This window comes from Suillus subalutaceus, assembly GCF_016647625.1.
Source record: "Suillus subalutaceus strain FC151 chromosome Unknown DFJ58scaffold_108, whole genome shotgun sequence".
NCBI classification, from domain to species: Eukaryota; Fungi; Basidiomycota; class Agaricomycetes; order Boletales; family Suillaceae; genus Suillus; species Suillus subalutaceus.
In genome coordinates this window covers 1-13,682 of record NW_024540357.1, presented here as the reverse complement: position 1 = coordinate 13,682, position 13,682 = coordinate 1, and the positions used below count along the sequence as shown (strand labels likewise).

At 45.7% G+C, this 13,682-nt stretch overlaps 4 protein-coding genes across 4 annotated transcripts; 2 read left to right on the top strand and 2 right to left on the bottom strand.

Moving 5' to 3' along the window:
* Positions 1–931: 931 nt before the first annotated feature.
* DFJ58DRAFT_731565 (uncharacterized protein) lies at positions 932–3,906 on the top strand (the record flags this gene model as incomplete). The annotated part of the gene is made up of 10 exons (XM_041386053.1): positions 932–1,125; positions 1,181–1,280; positions 2,123–2,263; positions 2,299–2,359; positions 2,420–2,481; positions 2,533–2,979; positions 3,025–3,230; positions 3,281–3,322; positions 3,380–3,621; positions 3,668–3,906. The coding sequence occupies 10 exons, from the start codon at positions 932–934 to the stop codon at positions 3,904–3,906; spliced, it is 1,734 nt and encodes a 577-aa protein (XP_041240332.1).
* Positions 3,907–6,412: 2,506 nt separating this feature from the next.
* DFJ58DRAFT_844301 (uncharacterized protein) lies at positions 6,413–7,461 on the bottom strand (the record flags this gene model as incomplete). Its single annotated transcript, XM_041393065.1, has 2 exons — positions 6,413–6,988; positions 7,303–7,461. 2 exons carry the CDS (start codon positions 7,459–7,461, stop codon positions 6,413–6,415), a joined length of 735 nt encoding a protein of 244 aa, XP_041240331.1.
* Positions 7,462–7,793: 332 nt separating this feature from the next.
* DFJ58DRAFT_844300 (uncharacterized protein) lies at positions 7,794–8,287 on the top strand (the record flags this gene model as incomplete). Its single annotated transcript, XM_041393064.1, has 2 exons — positions 7,794–7,832; positions 7,934–8,287. The coding sequence occupies 2 exons, from the start codon at positions 7,794–7,796 to the stop codon at positions 8,285–8,287; spliced, it is 393 nt and encodes a 130-aa protein (XP_041240330.1).
* A 491-nt stretch (positions 8,288–8,778) lies between these two features.
* On the bottom strand, positions 8,779–9,261 carry DFJ58DRAFT_731562 (uncharacterized protein; the record flags this gene model as incomplete). Its single annotated transcript, XM_041386052.1, has 1 exon — positions 8,779–9,261. One exon carries the CDS (start codon positions 9,259–9,261, stop codon positions 8,779–8,781), a length of 483 nt encoding a protein of 160 aa, XP_041240329.1.
* Positions 9,262–13,682: the final 4,421 nt, after the last annotated feature.

The following is a 13,682-nucleotide window of genomic DNA, read 5'->3' as shown; positions in this document are numbered from 1 at the left end:
CATGGGATGGCAGCTTCAAGGAGAAATATTCATGCATCAACCTGAAGATGTTTGTGGTGGTGCGAAATACCTCATGCTGCAGCAGACTCCGGGAGTTGATCTCAGACTTCTACAGAGACAGCAGGTGGTGGCTGGGGGAGCACATCCCTGAATCTCTTCGGTTTCTGTCAGTTCTCACGTCTGGGCCTGCGCTGGGCAAGACTCATACCCTCTTCATTGTCAATGACCCCTTTGTCAGATAGACTCATTGTGACAGGAAATGGATTGGGCATAGAGCCTGCAACTGCAGGACATCGAGATACCGGTGAAGTGTTGGCTTTGGCAGTAGACAAGTGATTGGCTTCGGTGGTAGACAAGTGATTGGCAGATGAGGTTGCAATGATATGGGAGGGTGGAATGTTCTGACCGGGCGCAGCCTCATGCAAGTCACTTGAGGTATGTGGCTTTTCCTGCAATGTACGAAGTCTTTGAAGGTCGAAATTGCCAATGACAACCGTTTTTTTGTATGAGAACATGACTGCTGATGTCGGCTGTAGTAGTTTTGTGCAACAAATGTGCATTTTCAAACACATGTGTAACTGGACGTGGACATGCAGGAGCGCAAACGCACAAAGTCAGGACATAAGTAAACAATCCAGGATGGTGCAGTGGCTGCCACTGAAAAATGCGAGGGTTTCTTGAGTGTCACATGGCCAGGAACATGATGGTGCTGAGCTGGTTGGGCTGGAGGGGCAGGAATATTCGCCAGGCTTTACACGATCCCAGAGAAATATGATGTGATGGCACAGTGGTAGCTGCTAAAATTTGCAATAATTCCATTCCTGGAAAATATGGCCAGGAACGTGATGGCGCTGAGTTGATTGGGCTGAAGGATGAGCTATAAACCTTCAAGTGTTCATGGGGCAGCTACCTTTCATTTATGTGTGCACAAATGTCTTCACCATCTTCATCATCTTCTGCATTCTCTGAGTCTGAGACTTCTTCTCCTTCTTCTACCTGCTCGAGCCTCGAACCTGAGTTCGAGGCCGACCCTAAAATCGTGAAAATGTTGGTAACTATCTTAATTGCACGCCATGGTATACTTCATTACCATGGCCAAACAGGAGAGCTGGCAACATTTCAATGGTGAGTGCTTCAGATTGAAGGCAGATGAAAAAATAATTCACATCTGAAACGATAGGCCAACCACCCAACTAGGTCACAAAATCCACCCTTCACATTTTGCTGCTTATCGGGAAGCACACGCCTTTCACTACCCTGTTGTCTTTGCGCCACAGGGGGTAGTTATGTTGAAGTATTAATACTTCAGCAAACTAGAGGTCCATGTCAAGGGACATATGTTGCCGAATGTGTGACCAGCAGTTGCGGCTACATGGGCAAGTTTCCATGCCTCCAGAATTTTGTAGATGGTTGATCCTCTGTACAGTGAACATCAAGAAATTTTTTGGGAGAGCATGCATACCTGCAGTGTATTATTCACGTAGAGGTATGTGTTCAAGGTGGTGTGGCATAAAACTCATGTTCATCCTCAGATGATCATTCATTTGCCTCCATGCTTCCGTCATATGATTAGGAATGACACAAGCAGCACCTACACCACAGCAATACCTAACTGGAATTGCTGCAACCAGATCAGTGTCTTATGCAGAGTTCGAAGGTTCAAAACACATACTGTTATAGTGAGTGTGTGACGTCAATATCAGACAAAGTCTTAATCTTCAGATTATCTTTCACCGAGCACAATATCATGGTGTCAATGTATTCATTTATATACATTAGATTTGTACATGACCAGACACAGGTCTGGAGCCTACATTATCTATTGATACACGTCAGATTTGCTCATCACATAGCACGGGTGAAGCATCAAGTGGCATCTCACCATCGTTCTGATGCGCTTCGACAAATGGTATTGTTGCGTTCCAGTTCCCCTATTCTATGACTCAAGGATCTCGGGCGCTAATTGAGTGAGCTCACCTGCCGAACAATAATACCATGTCCGACGTCATTCATGATAGCGAAGTTGTAGGATGGAAGCACAAGGGAGAGAGTTACTACAAGGGGCTCCTCCTAAAAACTTTTCACCGTGATCATCTAGAACTCATCACATCCCCTCACATAGGATGACATTCAGCTGCACCTGGATGCCGGATGGAACATGCCCTTCCTGCAAACAACTCTGGTCGCGTTTTCAATGCAGTTCCTGCACGTGGGCGATTTGGCAAGGGTAGTCAAAGGCTCTCTTCGTGGAGAGCTCGGTCAGGTGATCTCCACTGACCATACTTTTGGGACCATCAGGTTGCAATAATCCTTGATGGACGTCTCAAAGAAGTAGAAGTTCATCTTCAGGACGTCGAACGTGTCTTTTGAGTTGGTGATACTGTGAAAGTCGTAGCTGGTTCATACTTGGGTTTGCAAGGGCACATCATCCAAATGTGCGGGGATACATCTATTGTCTGTCAACATGCTACCAACCAGCAGGTAAATTTCTCATCTGAATTTAATATTTAATGATGTAACACTTGCACATAGGTGGAAGTATCAAAATACTTCTTGGATCAGCGTCTGTTGGATCACCTAGCACAATCACAGCTGCAAACACAGCAGCATTTCGAACCCCCCCAGTCAGACTCTGAAATATGTGATTTCATAGAAGTCCTTGTGGGAGAGCATATAGGCAAAAGCGGTGTCATCATCTGGTTTTCTAAGGGAGACACCCAACTCTGGTTCAGAGATATTTTCACTGCAGACAGCACTGCCAGTGGCGTACTGTGGAGTACCTCAGTTCCCGTAGCAGCAGTTCAGCGAATGAAAATCACCCAGACACTCAAATACACAAAGGAAAGAGGGTATGACGTCAAACCTGGAGACGTCATGACTGTCGCCCTTGGGCTGGAGTGTGAGGCGAAAGGGGTCGTTCAAAGCATAGACTTTCCCAACGCTCGCTTGACTATGATATGTGATGGTGATCACAGCCTGGTAAGTAGCATTCACCTCGACTCAAGCTTATCTGGCTTATGATAGATCGATGTTCCAATCAGATTCGTTGTGAAAGTACGTAATGTCAACTTAGATTATTTTAAAAAGGATATCAGACAAGAAGTGTTCATTGTTGGGGGTGAACCAAAGGGCTATAGAGCGATGCTCTACAGTCTTGGCCCTGAGTTGTGTACCGTTGCTCTGCATGGCCAGAAGTGTATCACGCTGAAAAACTGCGATGTTGTCATGAGGTGAGTGGCACTCATATCTTCACAGCAATTTATAGGTTCACGGCTTCCAGGTATGGCAAGAGGTTAAACAGGGCGATGCTCAAAGGCCTGGAGTTGATTTCATTCTGCAACTTGCAGAAATGATCGTACTTGGCACCTCCACCCCCAAGCATCACTCCGCCTATCGAAAAAGTTCCTTCCAGCTCGTTGGCTTCCACTACAGACTCCGTTTCCTCGTCATCCAGCATGTGGATCACCTGGTCTGCAAGCGCGGGAGGCACTAATGTGGCGCAAGGCCCTTCATCAAGCATCAATCCTAACCCCGAGCCATCGACATACGACTCCTGGACTGTCAGTGAGTTGGACGCCCAGAACACTATTAATGCCAGAGCAGAGAAATCCTCAGACAATGGTTAGTCCCAAATGGAGCCATTGCAATCTCTACTCATTTATTACAGGCCCACTAGCTCGGTTGATGACCAGGGAGTCCTCTTCGACGTTCTTCAAATATCACGCGATGCTGAAGGTCTCACCAGTCTTTGATGTATCACTGTCTAGGCGATTGGTATCAATGTCTTGTTCTCACCCTTTCTGCAGCGAGAATGGATCCAGGCCAGAGGGATGTGTTGCGGCATACTGCACATCCAACAATGCAGGCGCCATCATCAAACATTATCATATCCCACCATTTACCTGAGTCCTGCCCCTCTATGTAAAAAAAATCAAGAGTGCCTTATTCTGGACGGGCCTCATCGTGGGCTCATCCAAAGTGTGATGAAGTGCAGCATCAAACACAGTTCTGCAGAATTTAGTATTATGCCTACCGTCACTGTAAATCTGCGTTTCAATCAGATATGTCTGGTAGAACCGATGTCATAGAATATGTGCGGTATTATAATTGTAATTTTTCGGGACAAGCATCTCTTACAGTACACATTTGAGACCTGTAACCTTTACTGAGTCTCTCTCATGATACACGAGGAAGAGAGCATCAAGATATAATCCATTGGTTTCCGGAATCAAATACCATACTGCATAATGCTACATTGTAGTTACAGTACAACTATTTCATTTGAAAATGGATGTGTGAAGACATCATTCTGTGGGTTCAAGTAAAGGAAAGTATTGATGTAAGTACTGCTTCAAATTCTTGCCGAGGGTCTGTATGTACTAGGGATCAGTGGCGCCAACTTGTGACCTCTCAGACGTGCATGAATGGCCAAGTTATCACATTGTTGTCTGCTTCCAAGACATGCATCAAGGTGAGATTCTGATGACATGGGCATATCATAGGTTAGATATGTGTGACACCATGATAATGACATGTAAAGCTAAAACATCACAGTATCACATTGTTGTCTGCTTCCAAGACATGCATCAAAGTGATATTTTTCTGACATAGGCATATCATAGATTAGATATGTGTGACACCATGATAATAATATCTAAAGCTAAAACATGACATGTAATAATGTTTTTTTATTACCAATTATATCTGGTCATATCAACTTAGGGTTGATTTCCTGATGGATATCCTGCTGATCCAGGACCATCCGCCACAGGGTCATGCTACAGGCCTGGGGAAGGACCGTTGAAACCGTATGTAGGTATTTGTTGTTGTCTGTGGTCACGGTATGGGTGCTGATTATAATCTGGTACAGGGCCTAGAGATTGTGCGCGGGAAGACGATTCGCTACCATTCAAGAATCTGAATGGCCAAGGTAGGGTGACCTGCCTGGAGCAAAGTTTGGCACGCTCGGCACACGCATACTAGGATGCAATAGTGTATTTGTTGTTCATGCGGCAAGCCAGACCGCTCGCAAGACCCTCCACCAAACACGTCATCCTGTGGAGGTAAACCAGGTGCCATCGGGGAAAATGGAGACAGGTGGGATTGGTCCCCACCTCTACCGCTGAAGTTGTATGGTGCGTCCATCATCATACAGCGTTGGTCATGGCTAATATGATTTGGCATACTAGGGAAAATGGGAGCACCACTTGGGTGTTGCTGTGAGCTCTGGGAGCTGCACATAGTGGTGGTGATATTCAGATGCTATATTCAGATGCTAATCTGACAATATACGGGCCATGGAAAACCTTACGAGTCTGCTTCTCAACAAACTCCTCCAGACTAGATTTGACAAAGTTCTATGATGGAACTTTGTCAAACCTAGATTGAGATAGTACAGTTGTTTAGACAACCAAACTAGACACCTGAGCTTCCAAATAAGATTAGCAGTGGGTGATTACATGTCTCGCCAACTATCGCATTAGTCTTTTTCTGAAATTCCCAACACCAGCAATAAATCCTACCCCAAATGCTGCAAGTACTTCGAAGCTAAGATATTATATTACATAATCTCTGTGCATGTTAGTATGATCCGAAAGCAGTAATTTGAGTCAAAACATAACCCAATTTGGCAGTTCTAATATATCATATGTTCTGACTACCCCAAGCTTCACACTGCTCTTTCCTAATATTCTAGGCCAGGGAGTACTGGTCACCCTATGGTGGTGTGCCTGCCAAATCATATGGCGCATGAGTGCCAGCGCAGTTGCAGTTGAACCTTCTCTTGACACAGGAAGAGCTTTCCGGCCCAGTGCCAGACTCCATGGTAAGAAATGCTGATATGACTTTTGGAACTTAAGATCGCTGATGTGGTTGTGAGTGTCCTAAGGCAACCTGTTTGGTAAGCAGTGGCTTGTGCGCCCCACTTGTGTAAATAACTCAAGATAAGCATGTGGATTCACCAGGAATATTGGGCATTGCCAGACAACTGGAAGGACGTGACTACATTAGCATGACCACAGTCTACTTGACACGATTCAGTAACAAGTCATCCACCACTACTCTCTTGACCAACACCTTGTGCATCCTTAGTCCAACAAACACACACCTAACATGTTATACTAACCCTCATGGCTGAGTCGTCACCCCCAGTGCTGTCAAAGTGCGAGCACAATGCAGAGTCCTTTTTGCGTATGAGTGGGTGTGAGCAGTAGTTACATTTGAAAAGGTAGCATCCTCACAAATGCGGAGGATCATTGATCATCATTGATGAAAACGCGCAGTGCGCACACGTGGAAACTCTTGAATAAAACGCGCTGGCAAGAAATTGAACAGACGTCAGGCACCACCATATTCTGGAACCTGGTCATGCAAATTTGTGCAGATTTTCAACCACCAGGCCGATGATGTTGTCTCACAACTGAATGAAGACTTTTTTCAGGGCTTCTTTGCTTTCCCGTTTGAGTTTGACCACCAATGTCTGGAATGCCTGGAGTTTCTCAAAATTGGTCAGGAGTTGAATGCTGGTCGGAGGTTGCTTGTGCAGGATAATAATGGCATGGAAAGACAACTTGCTTGCAATGAGCACAATGATAAGCCCATCACGAGCTGCATCTCGAAGATCGGAGAATAAGGGGGGAAGGAGGAAGCGAGAGAAGCCCTCAATCTTCCAGATTTCTTCTACAGCTCCATTCCAGTCATTCACTAAATGTCTGTACCAGGCTCCTTCTGCTTCTGCATCGACTCTTGGGGTTACTTCTAGATTGTTCGCAGGAGGTTTATTGAGGAGGGAGTTGAGGTTTCTGAATTTCTTCACCAGGGCCACTGCGTGATTGCCGCATGTCCAGAGGCTGTCAAGAGGTGTGCGGAGTCGCGTCATCTGGGTCCAGATGATAGTCCTGCCTTGTTCCCACAACTCAACAGTGCGACACATGTCGCCACTACGAAGAGCACACGATGCAGCATCCATGGCAAGCGTTCTTGGGAAGTCCTTCATGATATTGTGACAAGATGATACTGAGGCTGTCGTGGACATGTAAGTGTCCAGAAGTGTATTGCAGAATTCAGACTGTCAGTATCTTCGCCCGCACTGGTGCCATCAAGCCCCAAATAATGGAATGATAGATAGACCTTAGTTAGTGAGCCTGATGTATGGACTACTAATTGATGAGGATCATGGTTGCATCAATGGAGTCAATGCACAGTGTAGGTTCTCTCATGACTCGTTGAGGTCTTCTCTATTGCCTCAGTGCTCAAAGTGGGAGAAGAGTTGAGTGGCAAGGTTATTTAATGACTTGGACTGACCAGATGCAAAGCCAGTGCTTCCCTGTGAAGTGTGATAGCCTGATCCAAGTCTTTGTCATTGCCCCAGTGCTCAAAGTGGGAGGAGAGTTGAGTGGCAAGGTTACTTAATAACTTGGACCGATCTGTGTAAACCACTGGCCACAGTGATTCCCCAGCCATTCTGTATGCTTAACAATGTGGACCCCCAGTTCGTACATTAATTGTCCAGTGATTTCCACAGGCAATTGGACAAATCTGATTGTGTTTCTCCAGATGCAGCACATGTGGAGTCCTCTACTATATCAGCGCGCTGTGGATTGACTTTATAGAAGAAAAGACTGTCTTCCCTCTATTTGTATAATTAGGGGAGACTAAACAATGAATTGACACCTGTCCACAACTCCGTGGTATGTGGCTGAGTGGTGCCAATCACTTAAATAGCCCTTCGACTCTGCCTCATCTGCCTCTCAACATCGAATCACACTCATCATTTTTCACTCTCTATCAAGAACATGTCTTCTTTCCTGTTGAGGTTGTTTGAAATCTTGAAGGTAGATCATATCTTCCACCATTTACTTACTTACTAATGATCAATAAGACTGCGATCACGTTCACACCGTGAATGTCTGAAATTATCCATCTGGAAACGCAGTCTCATGTCCAGTACTATGGATATGCAGTCTCTGAGAAATGGCTGGACTGGTTTTTGGAGAAGCTCAAATCAGACAATCACAATAACATAGATAACAAGTCAAAAGAATATTTCAAAGGCCTTGCATACTTGGCAGACATCGACAATCTTGGATGGAAACATTGCTTCAATCCAAACCGTGGCTCAGTCGACAATGAAGAACCCAAGGACATTCCGATTGACACCATCCAGGTGCTCTACATGTACTCAGATGAAGAAGGTTCTATTCAGAAGCCTCTCAATGAGAAAAAGATTGAGGCCATGACAGCATTGCTTGGACATGGACCAGAGTGGTGGACGGGTTGTTCTGATTGATGTTGAGTGATGGGTTGGAATGAGCTGAGCAGCATTGTAAAAATATCCTTAGTACATAAACCATCTCCTGTACAAGCAGACTTCCATATGCCATCTACCTTCTGTCCAAAATACAACTTTGTCTGGCGAAGAACTAGCGGTTGCCGACACTAGGCCAGAAACCCACGGTTGCGGTACGCCCTTGCCTCTAGTAGACATCTGAGTGTAATGGGTGAAAGAATTCAATTGACTTTACTGGAGACTGAATGCAGGAGAGAGGGGTATATATACCTGTGGATTATTGATGATCATTTCACCAGTTGTCCAGCATGTCAGCTCAATCTGACAGCTGGCTGGACGTCAATGCTGAATGCAAACTGCATTCGCTTAATGGTGGAGCGTCCAAGCAGTTTTGATATGATGAACAAGTTTGTTAGAACCTGTTGTGGTACACCCTTGCCTCTGTCATATCATTAAACATGGGAATCATCGTTCTGCAAACACCGCTCTGCTCAATGACCAAGTTGATCCGGCGATAACAGAAGCATGGGTGCGGCAGGCTGCTCTTGCCCAATATCATTCGCATCAATGCTTTCAGCAGAATACAGAGCAGGTATTTTGATTGCAATCAAAGCTGCTCTGCAAATGTGACTGTTGGCATGGCAGACATCAAGGACTTCACTCAGTAACTCTCTAGCTGCATTAGCATCTGTTTGAAATCCCCATTTTGCGAAGTGAGGTTGCAGAGCAATGGCAAGATGGAGCTGGGTGATGGTTCGGTCTGGATGTTCAGTGGGATACAAATCAAGGGCATCTTGAAACAGATTGATAGGGATGTTGAGGTCGAGGTGTCTTCTGTTAGCTTTGTGACTGACAAACTTTGCGGTAGCTAGATTGAGCAGTGCTGCAGGGCAGTAGGAATGGACAATGAGGCAGAAATCCAAGGCGCCTTCAAAGTGGTTTATGGATTGGTTGAGATCCCTACTGTTCTGCATCCTGTGGTGTGACAATCATATTGGCGCTAAGCATGTATACCTGCATAAGCCTTCAATAGGTGGACCAAAGTTATCCCTCATATTATTCACTACTCCCCTATCAGCAGCCTTCACTTGTCTCAGCCATAACCCTTGTCCGATGCTATTCCGCACTTTCCCGCACTATGCGCGCACATTCCCGCAGCGCTATTCATGCTCCCGCGACATATCCGATGCTATTCCCGCGCTTATAGCGCTATCAGAACTACCAGCAATGTGTCTATAGGAGCATTAGTGCATGTCCGCTCTATCTAGCGCTTAGCGCTTATCCAGCGCGCTGTTCTCACGCTCTAGGATCCACCTGAAACATCGGAATTCATCCATGGTCCATCCTACCTCATTGGTATGTAATTTGCCTTGCCTCGAGTTTGTGAAAAGTGCTACAGTCTTATTACATGTATATCCTATCCCTTCCAAGTCCGAGATGGTATAGTTTACTAGTATAAGAAGTATTTCCTTCTCCTTAGGTTTCACTTAGAAGTAGTCAGCTTTAGTTGCACTCTATAGCCCCTATTGGTTTACCTTGACTTTCCTTACCCTTGCAATCGATACCCTTGACCTCACTCACTATCCAGCACCTTCCTTTGACTCTATCTGCTTTGCTTGACTTCCGCTTTTCCCGCACACTAGCGCTCCACTACCAACGCATTAGTGACCATCTAGCGACCCGCACTTCCGCTTTTCTCATGCCATAGCGCTCTATAGTTGCGACATACTTTCCTGTGCACTAGTGCTGTATCTTGCGATGCACTTTCAGGTGTTTCTATCTTAAGTTGTCCTTAGTAGTATTTCCCTCAGGTCAAACATTCTTGCTTTATTGTTTGCAAGTATAGCAGCATAGGCAGAGCATTAGACATATACTGACTGAGCACCTTAAACAAGTGCCTAGTCAGGTTGTGTTTCTCACAGCGGTATCGCACAAGAAGACGATGTCCGGCATCCATCTTTAGTACTAACACATATATATCATGGGATGTAAGCTACACATTGCAAGCTCTCAGGATCAGAATGCTAGACTGCATTGGTCACTCACAGTAGTCACGGGGCAAAGAACTGCGGCGTTGTTTTCATCAGAAAGTCGCTGCTCCAGTGTCATGAATAGTGAGATACATGGATACAACTTCCCCCTGCCTTGGCTGAAAGAGTATGACTATGATACTCATTAACATCTGTCAGATGTTACTCGCAAAAGATGTTGCTAACGATGTGACTTTTCACTGCGATCCAGCAATTTTCGGACGGAGATCTTGAATGTGCAGAGGACTTCTCTGTGACTGAGCATGGGACCCAATTCAAATGAGGCATATGCACTGACCCGGACTTTAGAAGATGCATCACATGGCCTAGAGTCCTTCTCAATACGTGCAGGAAAGATGAGATTAGGGATGAGCCCCTTCAGTGACAAATCCCATATTATACGGGTCACCCGACCTACATAATATCCCATGTAATACGGGCCAGCGGATTATGGGCTGATGTTATGTATATACCCGATGTTGACGGGTGGGCCGGGAGGAATATTATTTCTGATGGAGACGGGTGGGCCGGGAGGAATATTATTTCCGATGGAGAGGGGTGGGCCCATCTATGCTGATGTTATATATATCATCGATGATAGCAGATGGGCCGGGAGAAATATTCTTATGGAGATGGGTGGGCCCATGTGGGTAATATGTAGAGTAGGATTGACATATATTATAGACCTGAGGAGAGATGTATAGCAAATAGTATTATATAGACGGGTGGGCCGACGTATCAGTATTATTTTGTAGACGGATGGGCCGAGGGAGCGGTGAAATATTTATTACATAGACGGGTGGGCCGATGTAGGGAAATATTAGATAGACGGGTGAGCCAAGGGTGGGGTGAATTATTTATTACATAGACGGGTGGGGCCGAGGGTGAGGTGAATTATTTTATTACATAGACAGGTGGGCCGACGTGGGGTAATATTAGATAGACGGGTGGGCCGAGGGTGAGGTGAATTATTTATTACATAGACAGGTGGGGCCGACGTGGGGTCATATTAGATAGACAGGTGGGCTGAAGTGCAGAATTTTACATAGACGGGTGGGCCGACATCGGGTAATATCAAGTACCAAGTACTAAAAACCCAAAACCCAAAACCCAAAACCTGAAACCTGAAACCCGAGCCCTGAACACCCAGACTCGGGACTCAAGAGACTCAAAACTCAAAATTCAAAACCCAACTGGAAAGTCATACATTTTTACGAGTTAAGAAAATTCAATTTAAGATGATATACATTTTTGTCATCTGGAAATACCGAGTACCGAGTACCGAGACCTGATACCCAAGACCCGAGATTCGGCACTCGGTAGTCAGTGAAATGAGTACAGAAATACATAAGATACTACACATTAGTTTCAAATTTTGACTTGTGAATCACAAGTCTCGAGTCTCGAGACTCGAATCACCGAGTACTGACTACCAAGTACCAAGTGCCGAGTGCCGAGTGCCGAGTGCCGAGTGCCGAGTGCCGAGTGCCGAGTGCCGAGTGCCGAGTGCCGAGTGCCGAGTGCCGAGTGCCGAGTGCCGAGTGCCGAGTGCCGAGTGCCGAGTGCCGAGTGCCGAGTGCCGAGTGCCGAGTGCCGAGTGCCCTGAGGCTTCCGGGTATTAAAACACAGATAGCCCTCGCTCTCAGGGGGGTCATCAGAATTTAGATCACCTCCAAACGGATGTGATTTGGGTGAGATATGAGCAAAATACTATATACCGGGTGAATTTCAGCATTGGAAGTTTGATGCTTTCGATGTTTTTGATGTCGGGTCTTGATGCTTTCGGGCATTAACATGTAGATAGCCCTCAATCTCAGGGGTGTGGCAAAATTTAGATTGTCTGAAACAGATATAATTTGAGTGAGATATATGCAAAATACCACACACTGACTACCGAGTGCTGAGTACCAAGTGCCAAGTGCAGAGACCGAGTTCCGAGTTCCGAGTGCCGAGTGCCGAGTGACCCGATGCTTTCGGGTATTAAAAGCCCTCGCTCTCAAGGGCCCGTCAGAATTTAGATCATCTCAAAGGATGTGATTTGAGTGAGATATGAACAAAATACTATATACCGGGTGAATTTTGGCATCAGAAGTTCAATGCTTTCGATGTTTTTGATGTCTGGTCTTGATGCTTTGAGTATTAATATGTAGATAGCCCTTGATCTCAGGGGTGTGGCAGAACTCACAATGTCTCAAACAGATATAATTTGAGTGAGATATTTGCAAAATACTATGTATATACTGACTACCGAGTGCTGAGTGCCGAGTTCTGAGTTCTGAGTTCCGAGTGCCAAGTGCCGAGTGCCAGTGCTGAGTGCCGAGTGCCAAGTGCCTTCCGAGTGTGAGGTCCCGATGCTTTCGGGTATTAACACCCGATCACCCTCACTCTCAAGGGCCCGTCAGAATTTAGATCATCTCAAACGGATGTGATTTGAGCGAGATATGAACAAGATACTATACTGGGTGAATTTTGGATCAGAAGTTCAATGCTTTCGATGTTTTTGATGTCAGGTCCAATGCTTTGGGTATTGACATGTAGATAGCCCTCGATCTCAGGGGTGTGGTGTGGTAAAATTCAGATTGTCTGAAACAGATATAATTGAGTGAGATATATGCAAAATCCCATATACTGATACCAAGTGCTGAGTACCAAGTGCCGAGTGCCGAGTGCCAAGTGCCTTCCGAGTGCTGAGTGTCCGATGCTTTCGGGCATTACCACCCAGATAGCCCTTGCTCTCAGGGGTCCATCAGAATTTTGATTATCTCAAACAGATGTGATTTGAGTGAGATCGGAGCAAAATACTATATATCAGGTGAATTTCAGCATTGGAAGTTCAATGCTTTCAATGATTTTGATGTCGGGCCTCAATGCTTTCAGGCATTGATATGCAGATAGCCTTCACTCTCAGGGGTCCTTCAGAATTTAGATCATATTTTCGCATCAGGAGTTTGATGCTTTCAATGATGTCATATCCCGTATTCTGGACCTACTCCGATGATGTTCCCACGCCTTCCGGACGCCTTCCGGATGCACATCCGGACCTCCATACCCTTATCCATGACTCCATACCCTTATCCATGCCTGCAGTCCTCCAGTCCACTATCGGTTCGGATCCGTACACCTTCGTACATCCATATATCCATACCTTCGGACCTCCGCAGCTAAGCCTGCTTCATCCACCCTTGATCCCATCGGATCCGAGCTCATCCTACCTGAGACTTTACCTTCCCTAGACTACCGGATGATATCCATGATCTATATCCTAGTCTCGTCTTCACCTAGATCTCCGGATCCGCTCATCCGATATCCAGACGCCTCATCCGATATCTCTAGACCTCCGGATCCGACCTATACTCATATCCGAA